Here is a 17799-nt window from a genome sequence, read left to right on the forward strand (position 1 = left end):
AATCATGTACACCATTTCATGTTTTTTCTTTCCTACTTAGGGATAAGGTTTGAAGGCTCGTGAGCATATGGAATTCTGGAATATCTCGAAGAAGGCCAGAGTTCCAGTGGCGTTTTTGTTTGACATGGGGGCTTTGTTGACTTTCTGTTCTACTTTGTGTTATTTTCCTTCTGCAGAGGACAAGCGATGGCGGGAAAAGGCTGACAGAGTGTGCTTGTCCAAACATACCCTTAGACGTGAATGGCCCCCGGCTTTGGCATTTTCATTTCTGCTTCTTACCCCTTTCAGGATAGATGAGGTCGATGTTGACGTTGGTCTTTGACAGATGGGAGGCCTATGCCCAGTGATGGGCATGGACTATTTGCTTGTCAAGGGTAGGAGCACGTATCAATGTGAGCTGACAGGCAACAGTTGCAGGTGTCCTCGACGACGATCAGGCTGATCGGAGAAAACCCGACCATCATCTGTCTGCTTCTACTCCGTACTCTGTCAGCTTCGGGAATGCCATCTTGCATGGCTGTGGGTAGAACATTGTGGAACATGGATTGGAATCTGATCCGATGCCCTGTCTTCAGGGGGTGTTTTTGTTCTCTCTCTCGGACCAGCATCAAGGCACCCTAGGGCGATGACGACGGATTATTCGTAAGCCGACTGGACCGATGGAGTCTTTGGTTGCGATTGCGATTCTGAATTCTTCCCTATCATGTAGGCATTTACGACGGGTCCGAAGGGATCCCCGGGGACGCGGCACGCACCTGGGGACCAGTCGCATATTCAGCTGTCTGTCCGTAGATCAAATCCTTCAACTCGTCTGTCAGAGCCGAGCTTGGACGGGATGAGAAGGACCGGGGTCGTGTGAGTTGTCTAGCAGGTGGGCCATCATCAAGATCGGCTCTCGTCTGGCGAGATGAACCGACATGCAGCTTTCTAAGAACTGTAGCTTACTGTGTAGCCATCTCCCGCCATCCGCCACTACTACCACTACTACCCCTACGACTAGTCTCAGTAGACCAAGTAGGACATGATGTGAGAGTACTAGTGTCCAGAGTGGACGTGGATGCAACATGGGAAAGGCAGCAAGCAGCATGCAGGTGTCCCACCTTGCGGCTGTGCGATCGGAGAATTTTCTCTTCGGACAACACACGGACGGTGTCGTTCAGCAGGTCATCGTGAGGGTCACGAATGAAGGACCAGTGGTTCCTGGAGGACGAGCGTTTGCATGAACTATCTGCTGCAAGGGAGAGCCACTAGTTTGGATCTTCTCTTTTCAGTTCCCTTTTCCACTTTGGTCCTCATGCAGTTCGTTCTCCCGCGTCCGGTCTTTCTTCTTTCTTTCTTTCTTCCTTTCCCATCTGCCGGTTTTGCTTTTCCTGAAGTTCTTGCTTTCTCCAAATCTTCATCATCTTCTTTTTTTTTCTCTTCTCCCCCACAACACACTAGTCCTGTCTGCGTCTGCATCTACATGTACTGCTAGTCGGGGCATAGGGGGAAAACGATGGGATGATATGGAGCACAGAAAGCAAACATGCCGTCCCCGAACACGAACCATTCGCTGCGCGGCCCACTTTGTTTGGCTGGAAAGGATAGGAAGAGAAAGAAAGAAACAGAGAGATTATAGGGGGAGAGGTGTGTAGTGAAAACTGCCAGGGTCACCGGATGGAAAGAAAACCTAAGTACATACATACATACATACAGAACTTGGTGGTGCTTATTCCGGCTCCGGCAGCTCTCAAATTCTTTGTTTGGCAGCTCGTCTATGCCGTCGATAGTCGTGAACACTATTTCATTCATCGGGAAGTTGGTTAAGAAAGAAATAACTACTTTTAAACTTCCATTCCCTGTCTTAATTGGTTAGTTACTTTGGTTACTTGCGTGGATAGTACTAAGTAGTAGGTAGTAGGAGTAGTGGTAGTAGTGAAGCCCGGAGACATTGATTGATCAATTGATCGATTGCTTTTCCATTGATTGATTCCCCGAGCTTAGCTTAGCCAGCCAGCCAGCCAGCTAGCTAGCTAGCTAGTCTAGAGTAGTTATCTCGCTAGGTATAGTTACTTACCTACCTACCGACCGACCTACCTACCTACCACTGTTATTTCTGGACAGGAAGGGGAGAAGTCGAGAAGGTTCAGTTTTGTGGTGGTGATTTACACCGTTACTTTCGATTTATTGATCAGTGGTGCCTCACTGCCCGACGGTACTACTAATAAGCAATCTCAGGAATCTCTCCGGGGGGTGGGCATTTCCCTCGTAATGATCGACCCAAATTGCTGGGATTGACCGGCAAGGGCGTTCATGTTGTCCTACGCGAACTTGTTCGTATAATCTGAGGAAATGTGAAGTTGATCGATTGATGGAGGAAGTGATGATCGCAAGAGCGTTGGTGGAGACTGATGAATATTTTCGTTTTTTTTTTTTTTTTTTTTTTTTTTTTTTTTTATTTTTTATTTCTATCATTAGTTTGAGGGGGAGAAGGATGGGAAATTGGGAGAATCCAGAATACTTACCCATTCCAAGCCATGTTCCCGATGTGATGTGTAACCCTTTCTAATTAACTACGGGGTACTATACTAGTATATAGATCCCGAAGAAGTTTCGTGTTTAGAAACGGGATGGACACATACTAGGAAAGTAGATAGAGAGAACAGAATAGATAGATAGATGGATTGATTGATTGATCGTTTAGGTGTGGAATCACTACTACCTACTAACTAATCTACAGTCGACGACTTAGTGTAGTTTGACTGTGGCTAAAAGTTGAACTAGTGAAGAGAACTAAACCACTCTCGTAGCGTGTTGTTTGGTTTGTTCGGCATCAACTTTTTGATTTTTTTTATTTTTTATTTTTTGTTTTTTTGACTTGCCAATCCCCACTTCTTTGGCTAATCTTGTCTGTGCATCTGTCACATTTCTTCTTCCATTTGACTCCCTAAATTTGGTCCATGCCTTACGGTTGCCGATGATCCACAGATGATACCTCACATTCCCATCCCTCTTTGCTTCCTCGGGATTGTTCTCGCCAACCGTTAACTGCCTTTCGGGACAAGGACCTCCTTCTCCTGCTACTCCTTCTCTCTCCACCCCCCTCCCCTCTTTGCCGCCCCCCAAGGAGGAGGTGGAGAAGTGAAAGAGAGAGAGTGAGAGAGGGTGTAAGATTGAGTGTGAGAGAGAGTGAGAGAGTGAGTGAGCTAGGGCCCTCTCTCTTTCCCCCTCCCCTCATCCTCCTCCTCTTCCTCCTCCTCATCCTCTTCCCCCCTCCGCCAATCCCCATCACATATCCCTTACTTGTAACGGTTCGCAGGAATAAACTGGTTGGCAACCGCTGAAGATAGGAGTCGGCGACAAGTTTCAACGTCACACGAGACTGGAAGCTGAATGCCGATCCGACAGCCCGCTGGACTGGCTCTCTCTCTGTTGCTTTCTCGCTCTCTCCTCTTCACGCCCAGTCCGACAGCAAATCCCAGTGACTCCACATACGTACTACTAAAGTAAATCCCAAGAAGAAAATGAACGATTCAATTTGTTGGTCTGACAGGGATCAGCTTGTCCTGACTCAATGCAGCCCCGGTTCTATGCAGCTGGACCAACAGAAAATCCCCAAACTAACTGGCTGGCTATTCAAGTATCTACAGAGATAGTGTCTATCCAACTGAACTACCGAGCTAAAGTAGCTAAACGCAACTAAAGCAGCTCCTCTCGAGGCTAGTGACTCGGGCTAACGAAGTGCAGCCTGGACGATCCCAGGAGCATGGATGACGAAAATCCGCGATGCGCGCGCCCTGCAATGCGCGCGGCGGACAGACGCTTGACTGAACTGAACTGACTATCATCGACTTGACAGGAGGAGGAGCTGCTCAGCCGAGCAAATAGTCGCTCGCTGGCCTTCTTTCTTCTTGTCATTCGACGCCATCATCGGCCTCCTTCCCCCGATCGAGAGCGCCTGGCACGGACTCGATCGTTGCTCTTCTCTAACGTTTCTTTCTTTTTCTGGGTTCTTTTTGGATCCTGCTCGTCATATTTTCCTTTTTTAAACGAAATATTCTTACTTTTATTTTTATTATTATTCTATTCCTTTCCCTTTTTCTTTATTATCTTAATTCTTTTTTTTTTAATTCCTGATTTTCTTTTTATTTTTATTTTTCCCTTTTCCTTTTTTTTTTATTCTTCTTTTTCTGTGCTTCACAGTATTATCCTGGCCGCTCAGTGCTTCTCTGCTCTGCCTTTCCCTTCCCTTTCCCTTCCATTTCACCCCCCTCTCCCTTGGTGTTTCAACCAATAATGACTCCACCAACCTTGCTTTGCCCCCCTCCTCTCCCCTTTCACCTGTTCTTGTAGGGCCCTTGAATGCCTGCCACCCTTGTCTTGGGCCCCGGTTACACTATCTAGATCCAACTCTATCGTTCAAGCTATCGGGAACGAGGAAGGCTCGTCATTTGACGATGCATCAACTCCGCATACGGAGGGGACATCGTTAGCCCGTCAGACCTTACCAGGGTGCTGTGCACACACCCCCCCGACTCCAACAGCAAGGGTCTAACAGCTCCTCGAGATTCCCGTGTGAACCCTTCATAAAATCCTGGTTCCCTCTCTCCCCTCGACCTGCCTTTTTTTCTTTTCCTGCCGGATACCTTGCTGCTCGCTCCGGCGTTGGCAATTCCAAACCTTGACTACTCTGCTCTTCTGTACATACATGCATGCCTCTCTCATCAATTGCATCATTGCTACTGCTATTCCCGCTTTTACTCTTTCATCTATCTATAACCCGCCTCTTGAGCTAGTGGACTGGCCGCATTACCTGCATGTCCTCATCATCCATCTGATCATACTCGACTGTCTTCCTCAAAGCGGCCATTAACCTCCGCGGGATTCACTTTCAACCGCTCGGACAGGGTCACCTCTTGACTGTCCGTGGTTGCCATTAACATTCAATTTAGACTAGTGACGGGAGGTTTACCTGCATAAATACCCAGCGGCTGAAGAGCAGCTGCAAGTCCCATGCAGCAGAGCAACGGTTCCCATGACAGCTTAATTGCCCCGAGTCCAATTGTCCCAACTGGTCGGCCGAGTTCCCTGAACACCTCCAGAAGCGCCTACACCATGTCGTCCCTGGCACACGAACCTCGGCAGTCCCGGGATACCTTCCAATCCTCCGAACATCTCGATCTGCGAGATGAGAACGCAACCGATTTCGCCAAGTTTATCGAATCGCAAGGCCCCATCACCGGCTCCACTGGAGCCCGGGAGATGCTCAAGGCCGGCCAGAGACGGCTTCGACAACTCGCTCAACGCCCGAAGAAGAGTACTGACCCCAGGTCCAAGGCCGAAGAGTCAGCGCGGCAACTGCTTGCCCTTCAGGAAGGAGGCTTCTTGCCGACGAATGTGCCTGTTCCTGCTGGCGTACCCTCCAAGCGGTCGACCCACAAGAAAAGCCTGGACTCGAGCCGGTCTTCCTCCCGTTCTATTTCCAACCTCAGTTTCATGGCAAACTCTAGACGGGATGTAGAAAGTATTGGACAACCGTGGCTCACGGATCCACTCGAAAAGAAGGACAGACCGGAGGTTAGCACAAATCATTTGTCTGCGCTGGATCTACGGGAGCTGACATCTTTGGTGGAGGCTGCGGTAACCATTCCCCCGCGCTTCGATGATGCGAATCCCCCGCCGTACCAGCCACCCGTACCGGCGAAGGATGTCAAAGCGGATGCACAGCGTGAGAACCAGGACCCTGCGGTTGCTATTACCGTCGCCGACACCACCTCCGGATCCAAGGAGAAACAGTCGCTCGGATCCAGCGACGCGGCGAACCCCAGCATCCAAGTCGACAGCAGTGAAGAGCAAGGATCCGACACACGGTCCGAACATAATGTGCCAAAAGACGGAAAGGCATCAGACAATGACCAGGTAGGTCAATTCCTTGCGCGTCTGGAATATGCAAGTCTAACGTTATACAGTCTGGTCTCAAGACAGATGAAGGCGCAATGTCGCCAGGTCTCGTGATCGATTCAGAGGTAGCCAACAAGCCTGCTACGAGCTCGTCTGGTACCTCTTCAATACCGACAAGCCAAACCACTCCTTCTTTGAAGCTTTTCCCAGACACAATGCCCCCGCGCAACTCGAGTAAAGGAGCCTGGCGCATCTCCAATGCCCGCTCGCTCGCTCTCAACAGACCTCTCCCGGCGAGCCCAAATCCGGAGCAAAGTAGCATGGACTCGAATAAAGAAAGTTCTCACCCGACCGATAGCACCACAGTCAAAGAAGGCTGCGGTACTCAGGAGGTATCTGAGCCATCTGCTTCCACTGATGTTGGGAAATCGGACAAGGAGTCCCTGGAAAATGAAAAGAATTCACAGAAGAAAGGATCTCGCCGGCCCTCGTCCCTGCCAATGTGCACAATCGATGCGTTCCCCTTGCCAGCACCCATGAGACCCCTGCCTTCTCTTCCAGAATCAAATGCAGCGAGTGGTGCTCACAGTCGCAGCGCCTCTGGCAGGTCTGCGCCTCTTGCGAGACTGGTATTGGACGAGCGGAACCAAGCCTCTACTGCGCATGATGAATCGGCCAAGGCCACACCGGCTATGTCCAACTCTCTTCCCTTAGTACGGGCAGGGCTGAGTCGGGCCGAACGAGTTCATGCATTGAAGATGAGAGACATGTCGGCGAGCCGTCTCTATCTTAAGGAGTCGGAGACACCTCGTGAGGAGGAAGAGGATTACCAGCCCCCGCGGATTGCAAAGGAACCCGAAGAATCAATGGCTCAGGAACGTGGGGAGGCATATGTCCCGAGGCCTGAATCTCAAAAGTCGGCGAATCGCAACGTGCGCTATCAGCGAAAAGTCGCTTCGGACCCTCCGTCCCCACCGCCACTTTCCCCTCCGCCCTCGAAGCCATCAAGACACCAGATTAGCCAATCTATTGGCAGGCGTTACTGCAGCACACCTCTTACGGGTAGTGCAGTATTGGCGAGAGATTGCGAGTCGCAGATGCTCCCTACTTCCAGGGATGCCCCTGTTCGTCGGAGTAGTAGCACCCGAAGCGTGACCTCTTCGCATGAGCGAGCGAGAAAAGAACAAGACCCCGTGGGCCGCTCCGACGTCCCCATCCCATCATCCGACGACGAGTGCACCAGCGCAAGCGCGCGCCAGGATCAAGCCCGTTCAACTTCTAGTCGACGCCGACGGATGAGACCAGCACCCCTCACCATGAATGAGCACCGCTCACACAAGATGCGCGCGACAAGGAGGTCTTCCGACTACTGCCTGTCGCCGGGAAGCCACCGAACCCGTGCCTCCGGACGGGCGTCGCCACAGTCGCATCATACTCAGAGCTCCTATTATTCTCGGGACTCACGAAGCTCCCACCACGACACGATCAGGGCTCTTGAAGGGCGCATCGCGCACCTTGAACGACAGAACAAGATCCTCCAGGCCGCGCTTATGGCCGCGTTGGACGTGGGCAGTGTAGAAAGCCTGCTTGGGGGATCTGCTACCTCTCTATCTACTTCGGCGAACACGCCGGCAACCGGACGGTCTTTTTCGTCTACGAACAGCTCCAGCTTGGATGAGTCGATGGTGGACGACCGTCGGCATAGTCGCAGACGGCAGCCACCCTACCGTCCAACCAGCTGGATAGCGAGCCCGGTCTCTAGCAGACGGGGCAGCTATGATACCGAAGACAGTGAAAATGTGAGAGAATTGGAGGATATGATTGAAGATTTTGATATGGATTGGATGTCCGAAAGGTCGAATCCTTCGAGCTTTCAGATGTCCTGAAGTTGATGTCAAATGGTGTAATGGCGATTGTTGATGTTTTTTTACCACGCTCTTTGAAATGTCCGATCTTAGGATGAGGATTTATGCGCGTCCCTGGTGGACGGACTTTGTCTCCGATGTCATTCCCTGTTACTTGCAGATATTTCCTATGTTGTTTTGTTGCACGATACCACTTTGTTTTTAGTTGATTTACCTTGAATATACTACTATTTCCTACGTCATTCGCAACATCGTACTAGAAGAGAGCCCTTGCTCGTGTAATCAGAGATTATAAATATAATGCACTGAATGGATATTTCATAAAAAATAGACAGACCTACAAAAGGGGTCTACGGAGTAAGTAGTTTCACAATAAGTGGTGCTCCAGTCAACGACGCCGCGCAAAGACCACGGACCAGCACCTAAGGCCACGCACTAGCGACTCCGGAGAATTGTTGATCACCACCACCACCAGCGCAACTCCCAACTTCCAGCCAGACCAATATACTCACCAATCAGCCTCTACACCAGATATACAACTCCCACACAAAAGCATGCGATAATAATTAACTCCAATATACAAAACACCCACCACACACTCAGCAGAAAGCCACCACAGAAGCAACATAATGACACTCCTACCACCACCAACAACGTCAACAGTACGCTCTTTCCCCTCCTCCTCCCCCCTCACAACCAACCAACAAACAAACAAAACCGAGAACAATAACAACAACAACTATCTAACTCATAACTGAATAGACCCAAATCCCCCAACATGTAACCGCCCTCCTCTCGCACCTCACCTCCCGCCCCGGCGTCCAATCCACCTTCATCCTCTCCCGCAAAGACGGCTCCATAATCCAGAGTACCGGGCTGTATGCGAAACCGCCATCTCCTTCTCCATCGAGTGCAGCTGCGGCGCAGCAATCACCGCGCACCGAGACCATCTCCGCACCTGTAGACGGAACCGAGACCGAGACCGAACCGCAGACTGAAACTGAAGCTGGAACTGAGCCTGCGCCCACCGAGACGGATGCTGCTCAACCCCCGATTACGAAACAGCCACAGCAGCAACAACAACAACAACAACAGTCTAAAGAAGGAGGGGCAACGCAACCGTATCAGCCGTCGCAGGGCGAGGCTCTAGCGGCGCATATCTTTGCGTTTGTGGCTAGTGCGTCGGAACTTAGTCTTGCGTTGTCGGGGGCGGAGGATGATGGGGATGGGGATGGAGTTGTTAGACAGGTGGATGGTGGGGTTTCTGGGGATGGAGGGAGTGGTGCTGGTTCTGGTTCTGGTGCTGGGGAGAAGGAGGAGGGCGATGATGAGGTCAAGTTGTTGCGGTTGAGGACGAAGAGGCATGAGATTGTTGTCGTGCCGGATAGGAAGTTTTTGCTTTGTGTGGTGCATGATGCGCATCATGGGGGTGTTGGGGCTGGTGCGAGTGGGGGTGTGGCTGGGGTGAGGAGGTAATTGGTATTATTCATGGGTTGGTTTGGGGCTGGTTTATGGATGTTGGTTGGGGGGTGGTGGTAGTGATTGATGAATGGATGGATGGATATACCCGGAGTGTTTTTTCGTGTGTCTTAGGGTTAGTGATGGTGATGATGGTGGTAGTGGTTTACTTCTTTGTGTATGTTGTTGAATGTACTGGTTTAATTTGTGATTCTGTTCATGCAGCGGTACTTCACTGGTCTGGAGAGTCTCGAACTGAGTTTGGATTGATAGATTGGGTTCATACGGGATTGATACGAAAGTGAAAGACTTTCTCTGGTCGCCACGGCGCTATGGAAGTGACGAGTCAGCGATTGCGATGAATTTGGTATCATCAAGACGTGAATCCCGCTGCCTGATCAACACGAACTTCACAAAAGCAACACGTACTTCACGTTGACACTTCACACTTCATCCTCACTTTCACTGCCTCTCAAATGGTAGATAAAAAGCCTCTTCTCTCTCCTCTTCTCCTCCTTCCTGGCCCTCCCCAGAGCATCATCATCCAGGCCTCTGTCTTCCTATATACACCTAAAACATTCATTCTTATATACTATACTCCTCATCTTACACTCAATCAGGAAGTCACATCCATCCTGACATTCATCTATCTATCACAACGTCAGAGACACCACACACTGCTCGGCTGCCTCGCAGCTGAATACTGTCTTCGGGCTCTGGCGTACTCGGCACAGAAGCTTCTCAAGCAACTTGCTTCGACACCTGTCGACAGTGATATATAAGACTGGAAATAAACCATGTCACTCCCCATTCCACATTCTTCTTCATAGCACTTGTCTACTACATCCAGTACGCAGGAGCCTGCAAGAACGTCTTCATTCTTCTCTCTTCGTGGTACTCACAAGCGAAGAACCTTTCGTCAGCCTGGGCGCTCAGTATCGCTTAGGCAATTCCTCTGAGCTCTGTGGACGGGTTAGACAAAGAATACGTTACTCGGGAATCCATCGGCGTAATTATCAGAACTACCATCTGATCCTCGGACTGAATGACCCAGAAGAGCAATTTTTTCTCTACGATGCTCTTATAATGGTGTGGCAGAAGCTGCTTCACAGGACACGGTGTATGAAGCATGGAGCATTGAAACAGCGTCTGGACACTGGGATATTTACTTCATGTCTTGGTATATGAGGCTGATTTCCTGGCATCCTACAGTCGCTCCTTGGGGCTGGCGGGATGCAATATACTGGGATCAAAAGATCTGGTATATCTGGAACAGGGTCCCTATGGTTTTAGAGCTGGCACATTGGTGAAGCAGCTCACAAGTTCATGGAAAAGGATACATCTAGAAAGACTCAACAGCTCAGTGGGCGGGCTTTGAGGGGAGATAGCAGCCAATAGACTGTCTGACCCGAGTATAAGGAGGGATCCGACTCCAATCAAGGTGCAGTGTCTGCGAGAAAGAATTGCTTTTGGATCCCATGGTCGCAGAAGCCCCAGACTGAACATATACTGCTGGGGTTTGTGTACTACAAGTCATCGGTGTGGTCACTGCTCGGCAGCGTGGTCACCGTTCCGAATAAAGGGAACAAGCTTTTGCACAGGACGTGTCGATGTCTCTTCAGAACACTCGATATGAAAGCTTGAAAGTTGCTTTGTTGAGTCGCTGAGTCACTGGCGGCCGAATGTCACTGGGTTGACAAACCAAAGAATGCTAGAAACATGCCGTCTTCGCTGGGTGATGATGCCTGTCATCGTACGAGATGAAAGGAGAGGATACAGGACAAAGGTAAGGTTTTGTATGACGTGCCCTGTTTGTTTATGGAGCTAACAATTTCTTAAGCAGGCTTCTGAATATAAAATTGCTGCTCGATCGATCGAAATTGGAGATACTATAGAAGGCATGGCTGTGGTCAGCATACCTCGGGCTTACAAGTTCTATCATGTCGAATCTTAGGTTCTTGCTCAGAACCTTGATTGGAACAATGAGGGGACAGAAATGGCCTACAATCGACTCAAGAGCACATGGCTCTTCGGCTCCTGCTGCCAGTCGTTCATATAAGAGAAAGAATCCGGCAATTGACAATATATTGGGCTAATGTGCACGGTAATAACCGGCTTGTGGCAATTTCCGTCGTTCTCAAAAGCAGTCTCCGATCACATTGCTTGTGAGTACGAGCGACTGCCATGCCAAAAACATGTCTATAAAAGTTCTTCTGCGCCACATTGTCATAAGGTTCTGGAATTACACCTAGAAAGGAGGCCCCAGCGACTTTGGCCTGGCCCGTACTGGGCCTTGGACATGACTGTGGCTGGCCATCCTTCGCCTCCATGCCAGAGCCTGGGTTCATATGGCTCGTTGCAAGGCCGAGGGAAAAGCTACGTCTGAGGTACGCATTCGCTCATTTTGCAGAGTGATCTCGACGAGCGATCGGACTGATGATCGGCCACTGTTTCCTTTCTATATACTTGCGGCCTCGGAATGATGAACCTGAATCATCGTTCTAGCAATCACTCTTGCCAGGTCCTCTAGACACCACTTGAGTCCAGTCATCCGCTCCAGTCTGGGCCATAAGGGGAGGACTGAGGTCAAAGATGAGGATGGGATTGAGAAACAAGCAACTCTCTTTTCTCATCTCATTGACGAAGGAATATATGGAGTTTCTGTCGAGCGAAGCATCAGAGACTCTGGAGCCAGCCATGCCTCGTCATCCCTGGTTGTCATTATTGCATACTCGCTATGTCTTCTGTCTTCTTCCATGGCCAGCGCTTCGCCTAGGTCTCATCGCATGCATAAACGTATCCCATCGTTTCAGATCTGCTACGCTGAGGATGACCGCGTTCTGGCTCTCCATTGTCCATTGGCGGAAGAGGATACAGCTTTGATACACTGAACTGGTCAGATTACTGCCAGCATGATTCTGGCGTTCCACTGGCGCTGGAGATCGTCCATGGTACCCCCAAACAAGTACATCTCCTTGCAGACCTTGTGGCTGATCCGGAGCACAAAAACCTTCATGACTGTAGTAGAGGAAGATGAGCCTCGCATACAGTGCAGAACCTCTCAAATCTTAGGGCGGGCACCATTACTCTTGATATGAAAAATACGTCCAACGCGCCAAATCACATCGAGAACCCAGCGACATCTTACCTTCCAAAAAGAAAGATTAATCGCCGAACAATGTCAAGATTATCATAGAGCAAACAAGATGATGGCAGGTACTTCAACCCGAACGATTATCACGGATATCATGCATCCACCTCATGAATACATACATGTGGAAGCAAGAAGTATATCAACCGACCTTGGTAATCATGTCGTTCCAATGGCCTACTGTGGATGTTTGGCGCAATGAGATACCCTCACTTGCCGAGACTTGACCTTCGAGATGGAAGGAAACGTCCAGGGAAGTTCAACAGAACGCATCTGCATGGCAGCTCTCACTACCGAGATACTTTTGTGCAGCTGCCGTCTTTTCTCCCTTCGAGGCTCGTCTTCAAAACAGAACAAAATGCAGCTTGGACCTGGATGTATGGCATCGGTATATACTAGCCATAGGGTTGACTATATGGTATGCCTGTTGGAGCCTGTTCATTCTCGTCGGCTGTTACTGGAACATCTAATCACGGTCGTGGCAAATGTGGACTACATGAGGCCTACCATGCTTACTTCCAGCCTACATTCATGCTTGAAAAGTTTTCGTTGAAGAGTTCATGTTGTGGCTGAGAGTTACACATCGAAGCTGGAACGGGGAATTATAGGGACTACTTGGAATTCGCGAGTTCTCTGTTTTGCAGTATATAACAGCGGAAAAGCATGATTGGAGCGATACGAGAGAAGGCAGAGTGGGCCAAGAATATTGACATCCTGACGACTTGGGATCAGTGAGTATCTTCGGCTGCTGATAGAGTGTCTTGTTATTGCTGTGGAATGGCATCGAGAAACAATCACACTCGACAATTACGGGGATCGTGTATCTTCAAAATAGTGGTCGCGCGGCACTTTCCATAAGAGAAAAGCAACCCCAAGCAATACGTAGACGATGTCGAGTAACCGGCATGTGTCTGCTTCCGATGTTCGATGGAATACAGAGACACGAGACAGCCGAAGAGCGTTCGTGGAAGCAAGACTACATATATCGGCCATCGCAGTGTGAAGCCATTAGTCGGTATGCAAAACTCAAAGGCACACTCTCCGTCGGCTTCAACATTTGCTTGCAACAAGGGAAGGTATCGTCTATAGTCCACTGAAGTCATATGTTCCCCTCCCGACTATAACACCATGCCTACACCCTCAGTGGGTACAGGCTTTACCCAACAGGAAGCGGTTTTCCAGTTTCTAGCGAGGCAACCAGCCTCCAGATAGACTGCTCGCGGCGGACGACAATGCCATTGCACAGGGATCAGCGTCCCAGCTATACGGGTGTCTCAGAGGGAATGGATGTGCTTTACCGAATAGTCGGGTGAGTGAGGCACTGGCGGGGGCTAAAAACATGACTCGGACAGTATGAAATCCATACCATGCTGAAGCTCACAACCTCTATGGCGTACTCAGACATTTATCGCGCTATCCTATGAGGACGGAGACAATGGAGGCCCATTAAGTGGAATCCGGGATCAATCAAGACTGTCAATGGAAAGTGGCAAAGTTAGACAGAGCTTTAGCCAACTTTGTGTCCTTGCATAAGGACTATCACCATAATAATCGGCTTTATACATTCATGGCAGATCAAGTTACGAATCTTTCCGTCCCCGGGCTTCATACAGGCCCCCGCGTGGATACGTGGCATGCTGCGTGCTCCTGGGCGGCTTCCACTCCAGGGCAGGACAACAATCCATTGAGGCGAAAGTCAGAATTTCTGCTACGATCTATCCAGAAATGATAACCTTGCTACTTCGGAATGAGCCATTACAGAGAAAGAGCCCCGTGGCTACGTGGCTACGCTTCGTGCTCCTGGGACATCCACTCTAAATGCGGCCTGCACTTCACACCACACGAACAAGCAATCCAAAGACATATGAGAGTCTACTTAACTGCTACGCTCGACTATAGAGTATCAGTATGCTCTGCTACTTCGAATTGTGTCAACACATAAAAGCCTGCGTGGGTACGTGGCTACGCTGCTACTCCCAAGGCGGCTCACTCCAGAACACAACAACCATCCGACAACACAAAGCAGTGAAATTTCCTGCTGCTATTTACTATATAGTATACTTAGCTTTCAAACTTCCGAACTTTTCCATCAAAGGCCACAATCCACCTATGATGTGGTTGGCCAAGGCATAAGCGACAAGACAACATCTAACGAAATGAAGCTGCATGAAAGCATGGTACCTAAACACAGCGTCTAAAGCAATGGCACATCCTTGTTGTTGAATACTCCATACGGATATAAGCAACGATATGCATCGGCCACTGTCGATGTTGAAATGAGGACACGTTCATCTCATAGAACATGCCAAGAGCAACGTTAGTTCAAAATGAACGTGAATCGCCAGAAAAACAATATCGGATATGACATCTCACCGATCAAAACTTTGGAAAGAGGAAAAGGCGCTGCTTCATATTAAAAAAGATACGGAGGGTCTACTGTAGCAGTCTTTGCTCCTATTAGGTCCTACCAGCGACCAATATGCCATGATCGACAATTCCAACACTACGAGATCTGGGCTCCTCCGCGGGTAGGAGGGTACGCATACTCCAGCGATTGAAGTGGGACGATCCAAAACTTCCGCCTTTTTGAATCTCCCCAGGCATGTCTGGCAATATAAACCTCAGCTCTGAATCCTGAATGTGGTCTATTGACTCTCTCAAAATAGAGGCATTGCTGTGCACTGCGAAATGCTGTTGCATGTCCTCCGGGTGGCAAGCCTTGTTATTCGCAGTACCATCTCCGCTTATTAGTGTCCAAATATGTGGGCACAATTTCGGTACTTCTCTTTCTTTCTCCAACTAGCTCACAGAGACAAAAGCAGGTCGTGTATACCAGTTGGGATAGCGATGCGCTATGTCCAGATAGCGAGTCCAACGATGACTACCGCGCTACTTATACCACCTCAGGTCTCATCTTATTTCGTCTTGACCATATGAATGCTCTCTTGTCTCTTTTGGACCCGCGACTATCTCTTCCTGGACCTCCTCACAAGAGCAGCATACCAATTACTGCAAGCAAGCGGTCTTCCCAAGGCGGTGGTGAAATTGAAAATTGACATGAACAGTCTGCCACGGTTGAACGCTACAGCAGTGTGACAGAAAGCATTTATAGTAAAGAGGGGAAAGAATCATGGGTCAAATCATGGCACTTCGGGAGAACAGGACATCCAGTCTCCAAGAGCTACTTTTCAGGCATCCCTGGGCTTCTAGAAAGAATAGAGAAGAGCTGCAAGAAGAAGCTGTCACTGATAATCCTCCTCTGGAATGACCAGTTACTTCGAGACTAGCTGGAAGTTGGCGCAGTTTGAAGGCACGAAGCCTCCATAGCTCCGACTACTCCCTCAAAAGCTCGGTCAGAGCCAACGAAACCGGCAAGCCAGACGGCAAAGCTCTTGGCTGGTCTGTGTCTCTGGCACAATGGCGAAGCGACGAATGCGTGGCTGTTTTCCATATGTTTTCCAGTCCGGACATCAACTGAAGTCAACAAAGACAAATCAGGAAAAGCGGTTCATACATCTTATGCCTTCGTTTATTCCTTCCTTCATCTCGAACCAAATCTCAACTTGGTACATCTTACAAATGGGCTCGCTGCAGACATTATCGCAGGTTACACACTATACGCTCATGTCCTAGATCGAACAGGTTCCATCGCTGACCAGGCTGCCAACTTTGGTTATTTCAGCGGGAAGATGATCCCGAGTGTTTCGGACTGTGCGGCTAGTGAGTGGGTGGATGTTGCTACCGCATCCTTCCAACGTCTACCAGGGACAACAAAATATCTTCTGTCGACAGTAGGAGACACATCATCTCCAAGATGTCTCTCTGCTATTAAAAATAAAAAGAGGAGCTTATCCAAATCATCTAACATCTCATCCCCACGCGAATCAGGGTCCTTCTCCTATGCATAGAGCCCGGAAAATGGGTCGTTACTCGCAGTCACACCAACGCCATCAGACCAAAACCAACGCGATGATAGCTTGGGCAAGAATAATGAAACTGTCTTCCTGACTCCGTCAATTGGCAGTTCATATTTTCCAAGTGATCCGAAGGAATAGCCAACCAGCTGATATGCACAAACGACCTGCGATATAAAAAGATATGATCACGCAATCTGCAGACGCCAGCTGAATCTATTAATGGAATTCCGCCAACTAGAAGAAATATACAAAGCAACCGTGTCCGCACCGGTGTTGCACCTAATACATACTAGCGCCACAGATGATGCAGGCTGCCTTGGCTAAAACGAATATATCATTCTATATCGAACGAATTTCAGAGACAATCCATGAAGCCAGCTGCATGGTTTCTTCATGCTTGGCTGTCGTGTCCTCAAGTTATATAATTATAACTCTTCTTCTGTCTCCTAATCGTCAATCCCATCTGAATAACATGACACACCAGTCAAGGGCAATTCGAATGACCCATCGAAACAACGAAGACAGCATCAACCTTACTCCCTGCTGGCTCTATGAGTAATATACTCTGAAATCCTAGAAGAAGCCAGACATTGGCTTCCTTCCAACAGGATTCCACCTCGTCCAGAACTCAAAGGTGGAAAAGAGAGACAAACCTTGAATTTACTCCCTGATAGAACTCTGGCTTTTCTACCGGGAGATACAAGTAACGGTGCCAGTAACAACCAACCAGAACAATCATGTCTACAATGGCTTCCTCTCAACCTCCATACTACGCAACTCTCTCTTACCTAAGGTTAAATCCCAATGAACAAGATACAAGTTAGAACAACCCATCCAGACAGACACTGAGGAAAACATCAATCCTGTCCCGGATCGTTCTCTGGTTTATGGATCTACTGGGAAATAACGGTAAAGACCAGTTAAGAGATCCTGAAACAGCTTATATCCAAGACACCTGGTTCGCTTTCTGGGATTTGATTTACTTTCCTTTTTCCCATCTTCGAAGTCGAGTCGAGTCGAGCGAATCTATCTACATATAAATCCCTCACTGAGGCAATACCTACAGACAGCAATGCAGTACTGCCGGTCAAGTCCCTTTCCAACAATGATGGATATATCATGGCTACTTGTCAACTTCAACACAAGCCACAAGGACCTTGGAACTTCAAGCTTCACGCTCAGAATCAGCCTTTCACTCCTCGCCTCATCTTATAAAGACAAGTGACCCTGAAGAATGATAATAACATTTCAAGCACCGGAAACTATACCACCTACCATGAGATGACTGATTCCGCGTTTCACAGCGTTATCAACGATAGCACTTAGCACACTTCTCGTAATGTATACTCCTACGGTTGAGGACACTCCTCGAGCTCCTTTCTCAGGCTTTGCCTGGATGGTTCTGGGCAGTAGGCAGGTAATAACACCGTCACCGGCTGGTTACTACGTACGCTGTGGTATGGGTGTTCCTGGTACCGCTCCTTTCCGAATATTTGCTGAACTATTCTGGATGAGCTTCTTCTATCCA

At 49.0% G+C, this 17799-nt stretch overlaps 2 protein-coding genes across 2 annotated transcripts; both read left to right on the forward strand.

Annotated features, from left to right (window-relative positions):
* Nucleotides 1–5094: 5094 nt before the first annotated feature.
* On the forward strand, nucleotides 5095–7766 carry AKAW2_61217S (uncharacterized protein; the record flags this gene model as incomplete). Its single annotated transcript, XM_041693428.1, has 3 exons — nucleotides 5095–5556; nucleotides 5614–5898; nucleotides 5949–7766. 3 exons carry the CDS (start codon nucleotides 5095–5097, stop codon nucleotides 7764–7766), a joined length of 2565 nt encoding a protein of 854 aa, XP_041546715.1.
* Nucleotides 7767–8374: 608 nt separating this feature from the next.
* On the forward strand, nucleotides 8375–9221 carry AKAW2_61218S (uncharacterized protein; the record flags this gene model as incomplete). The annotated part of the gene is made up of 2 exons (XM_041693429.1): nucleotides 8375–8407; nucleotides 8508–9221. The coding sequence occupies 2 exons, from the start codon at nucleotides 8375–8377 to the stop codon at nucleotides 9219–9221; spliced, it is 747 nt and encodes a 248-aa protein (XP_041546716.1).
* Nucleotides 9222–17799: the final 8578 nt, after the last annotated feature.

Source organism: Aspergillus luchuensis, chromosome 6 (assembly GCF_016861625.1).
Source record: "Aspergillus luchuensis IFO 4308 DNA, chromosome 6, nearly complete sequence".
In the NCBI taxonomy this organism is placed as follows: domain Eukaryota; kingdom Fungi; phylum Ascomycota; class Eurotiomycetes; order Eurotiales; family Aspergillaceae; genus Aspergillus; species Aspergillus luchuensis.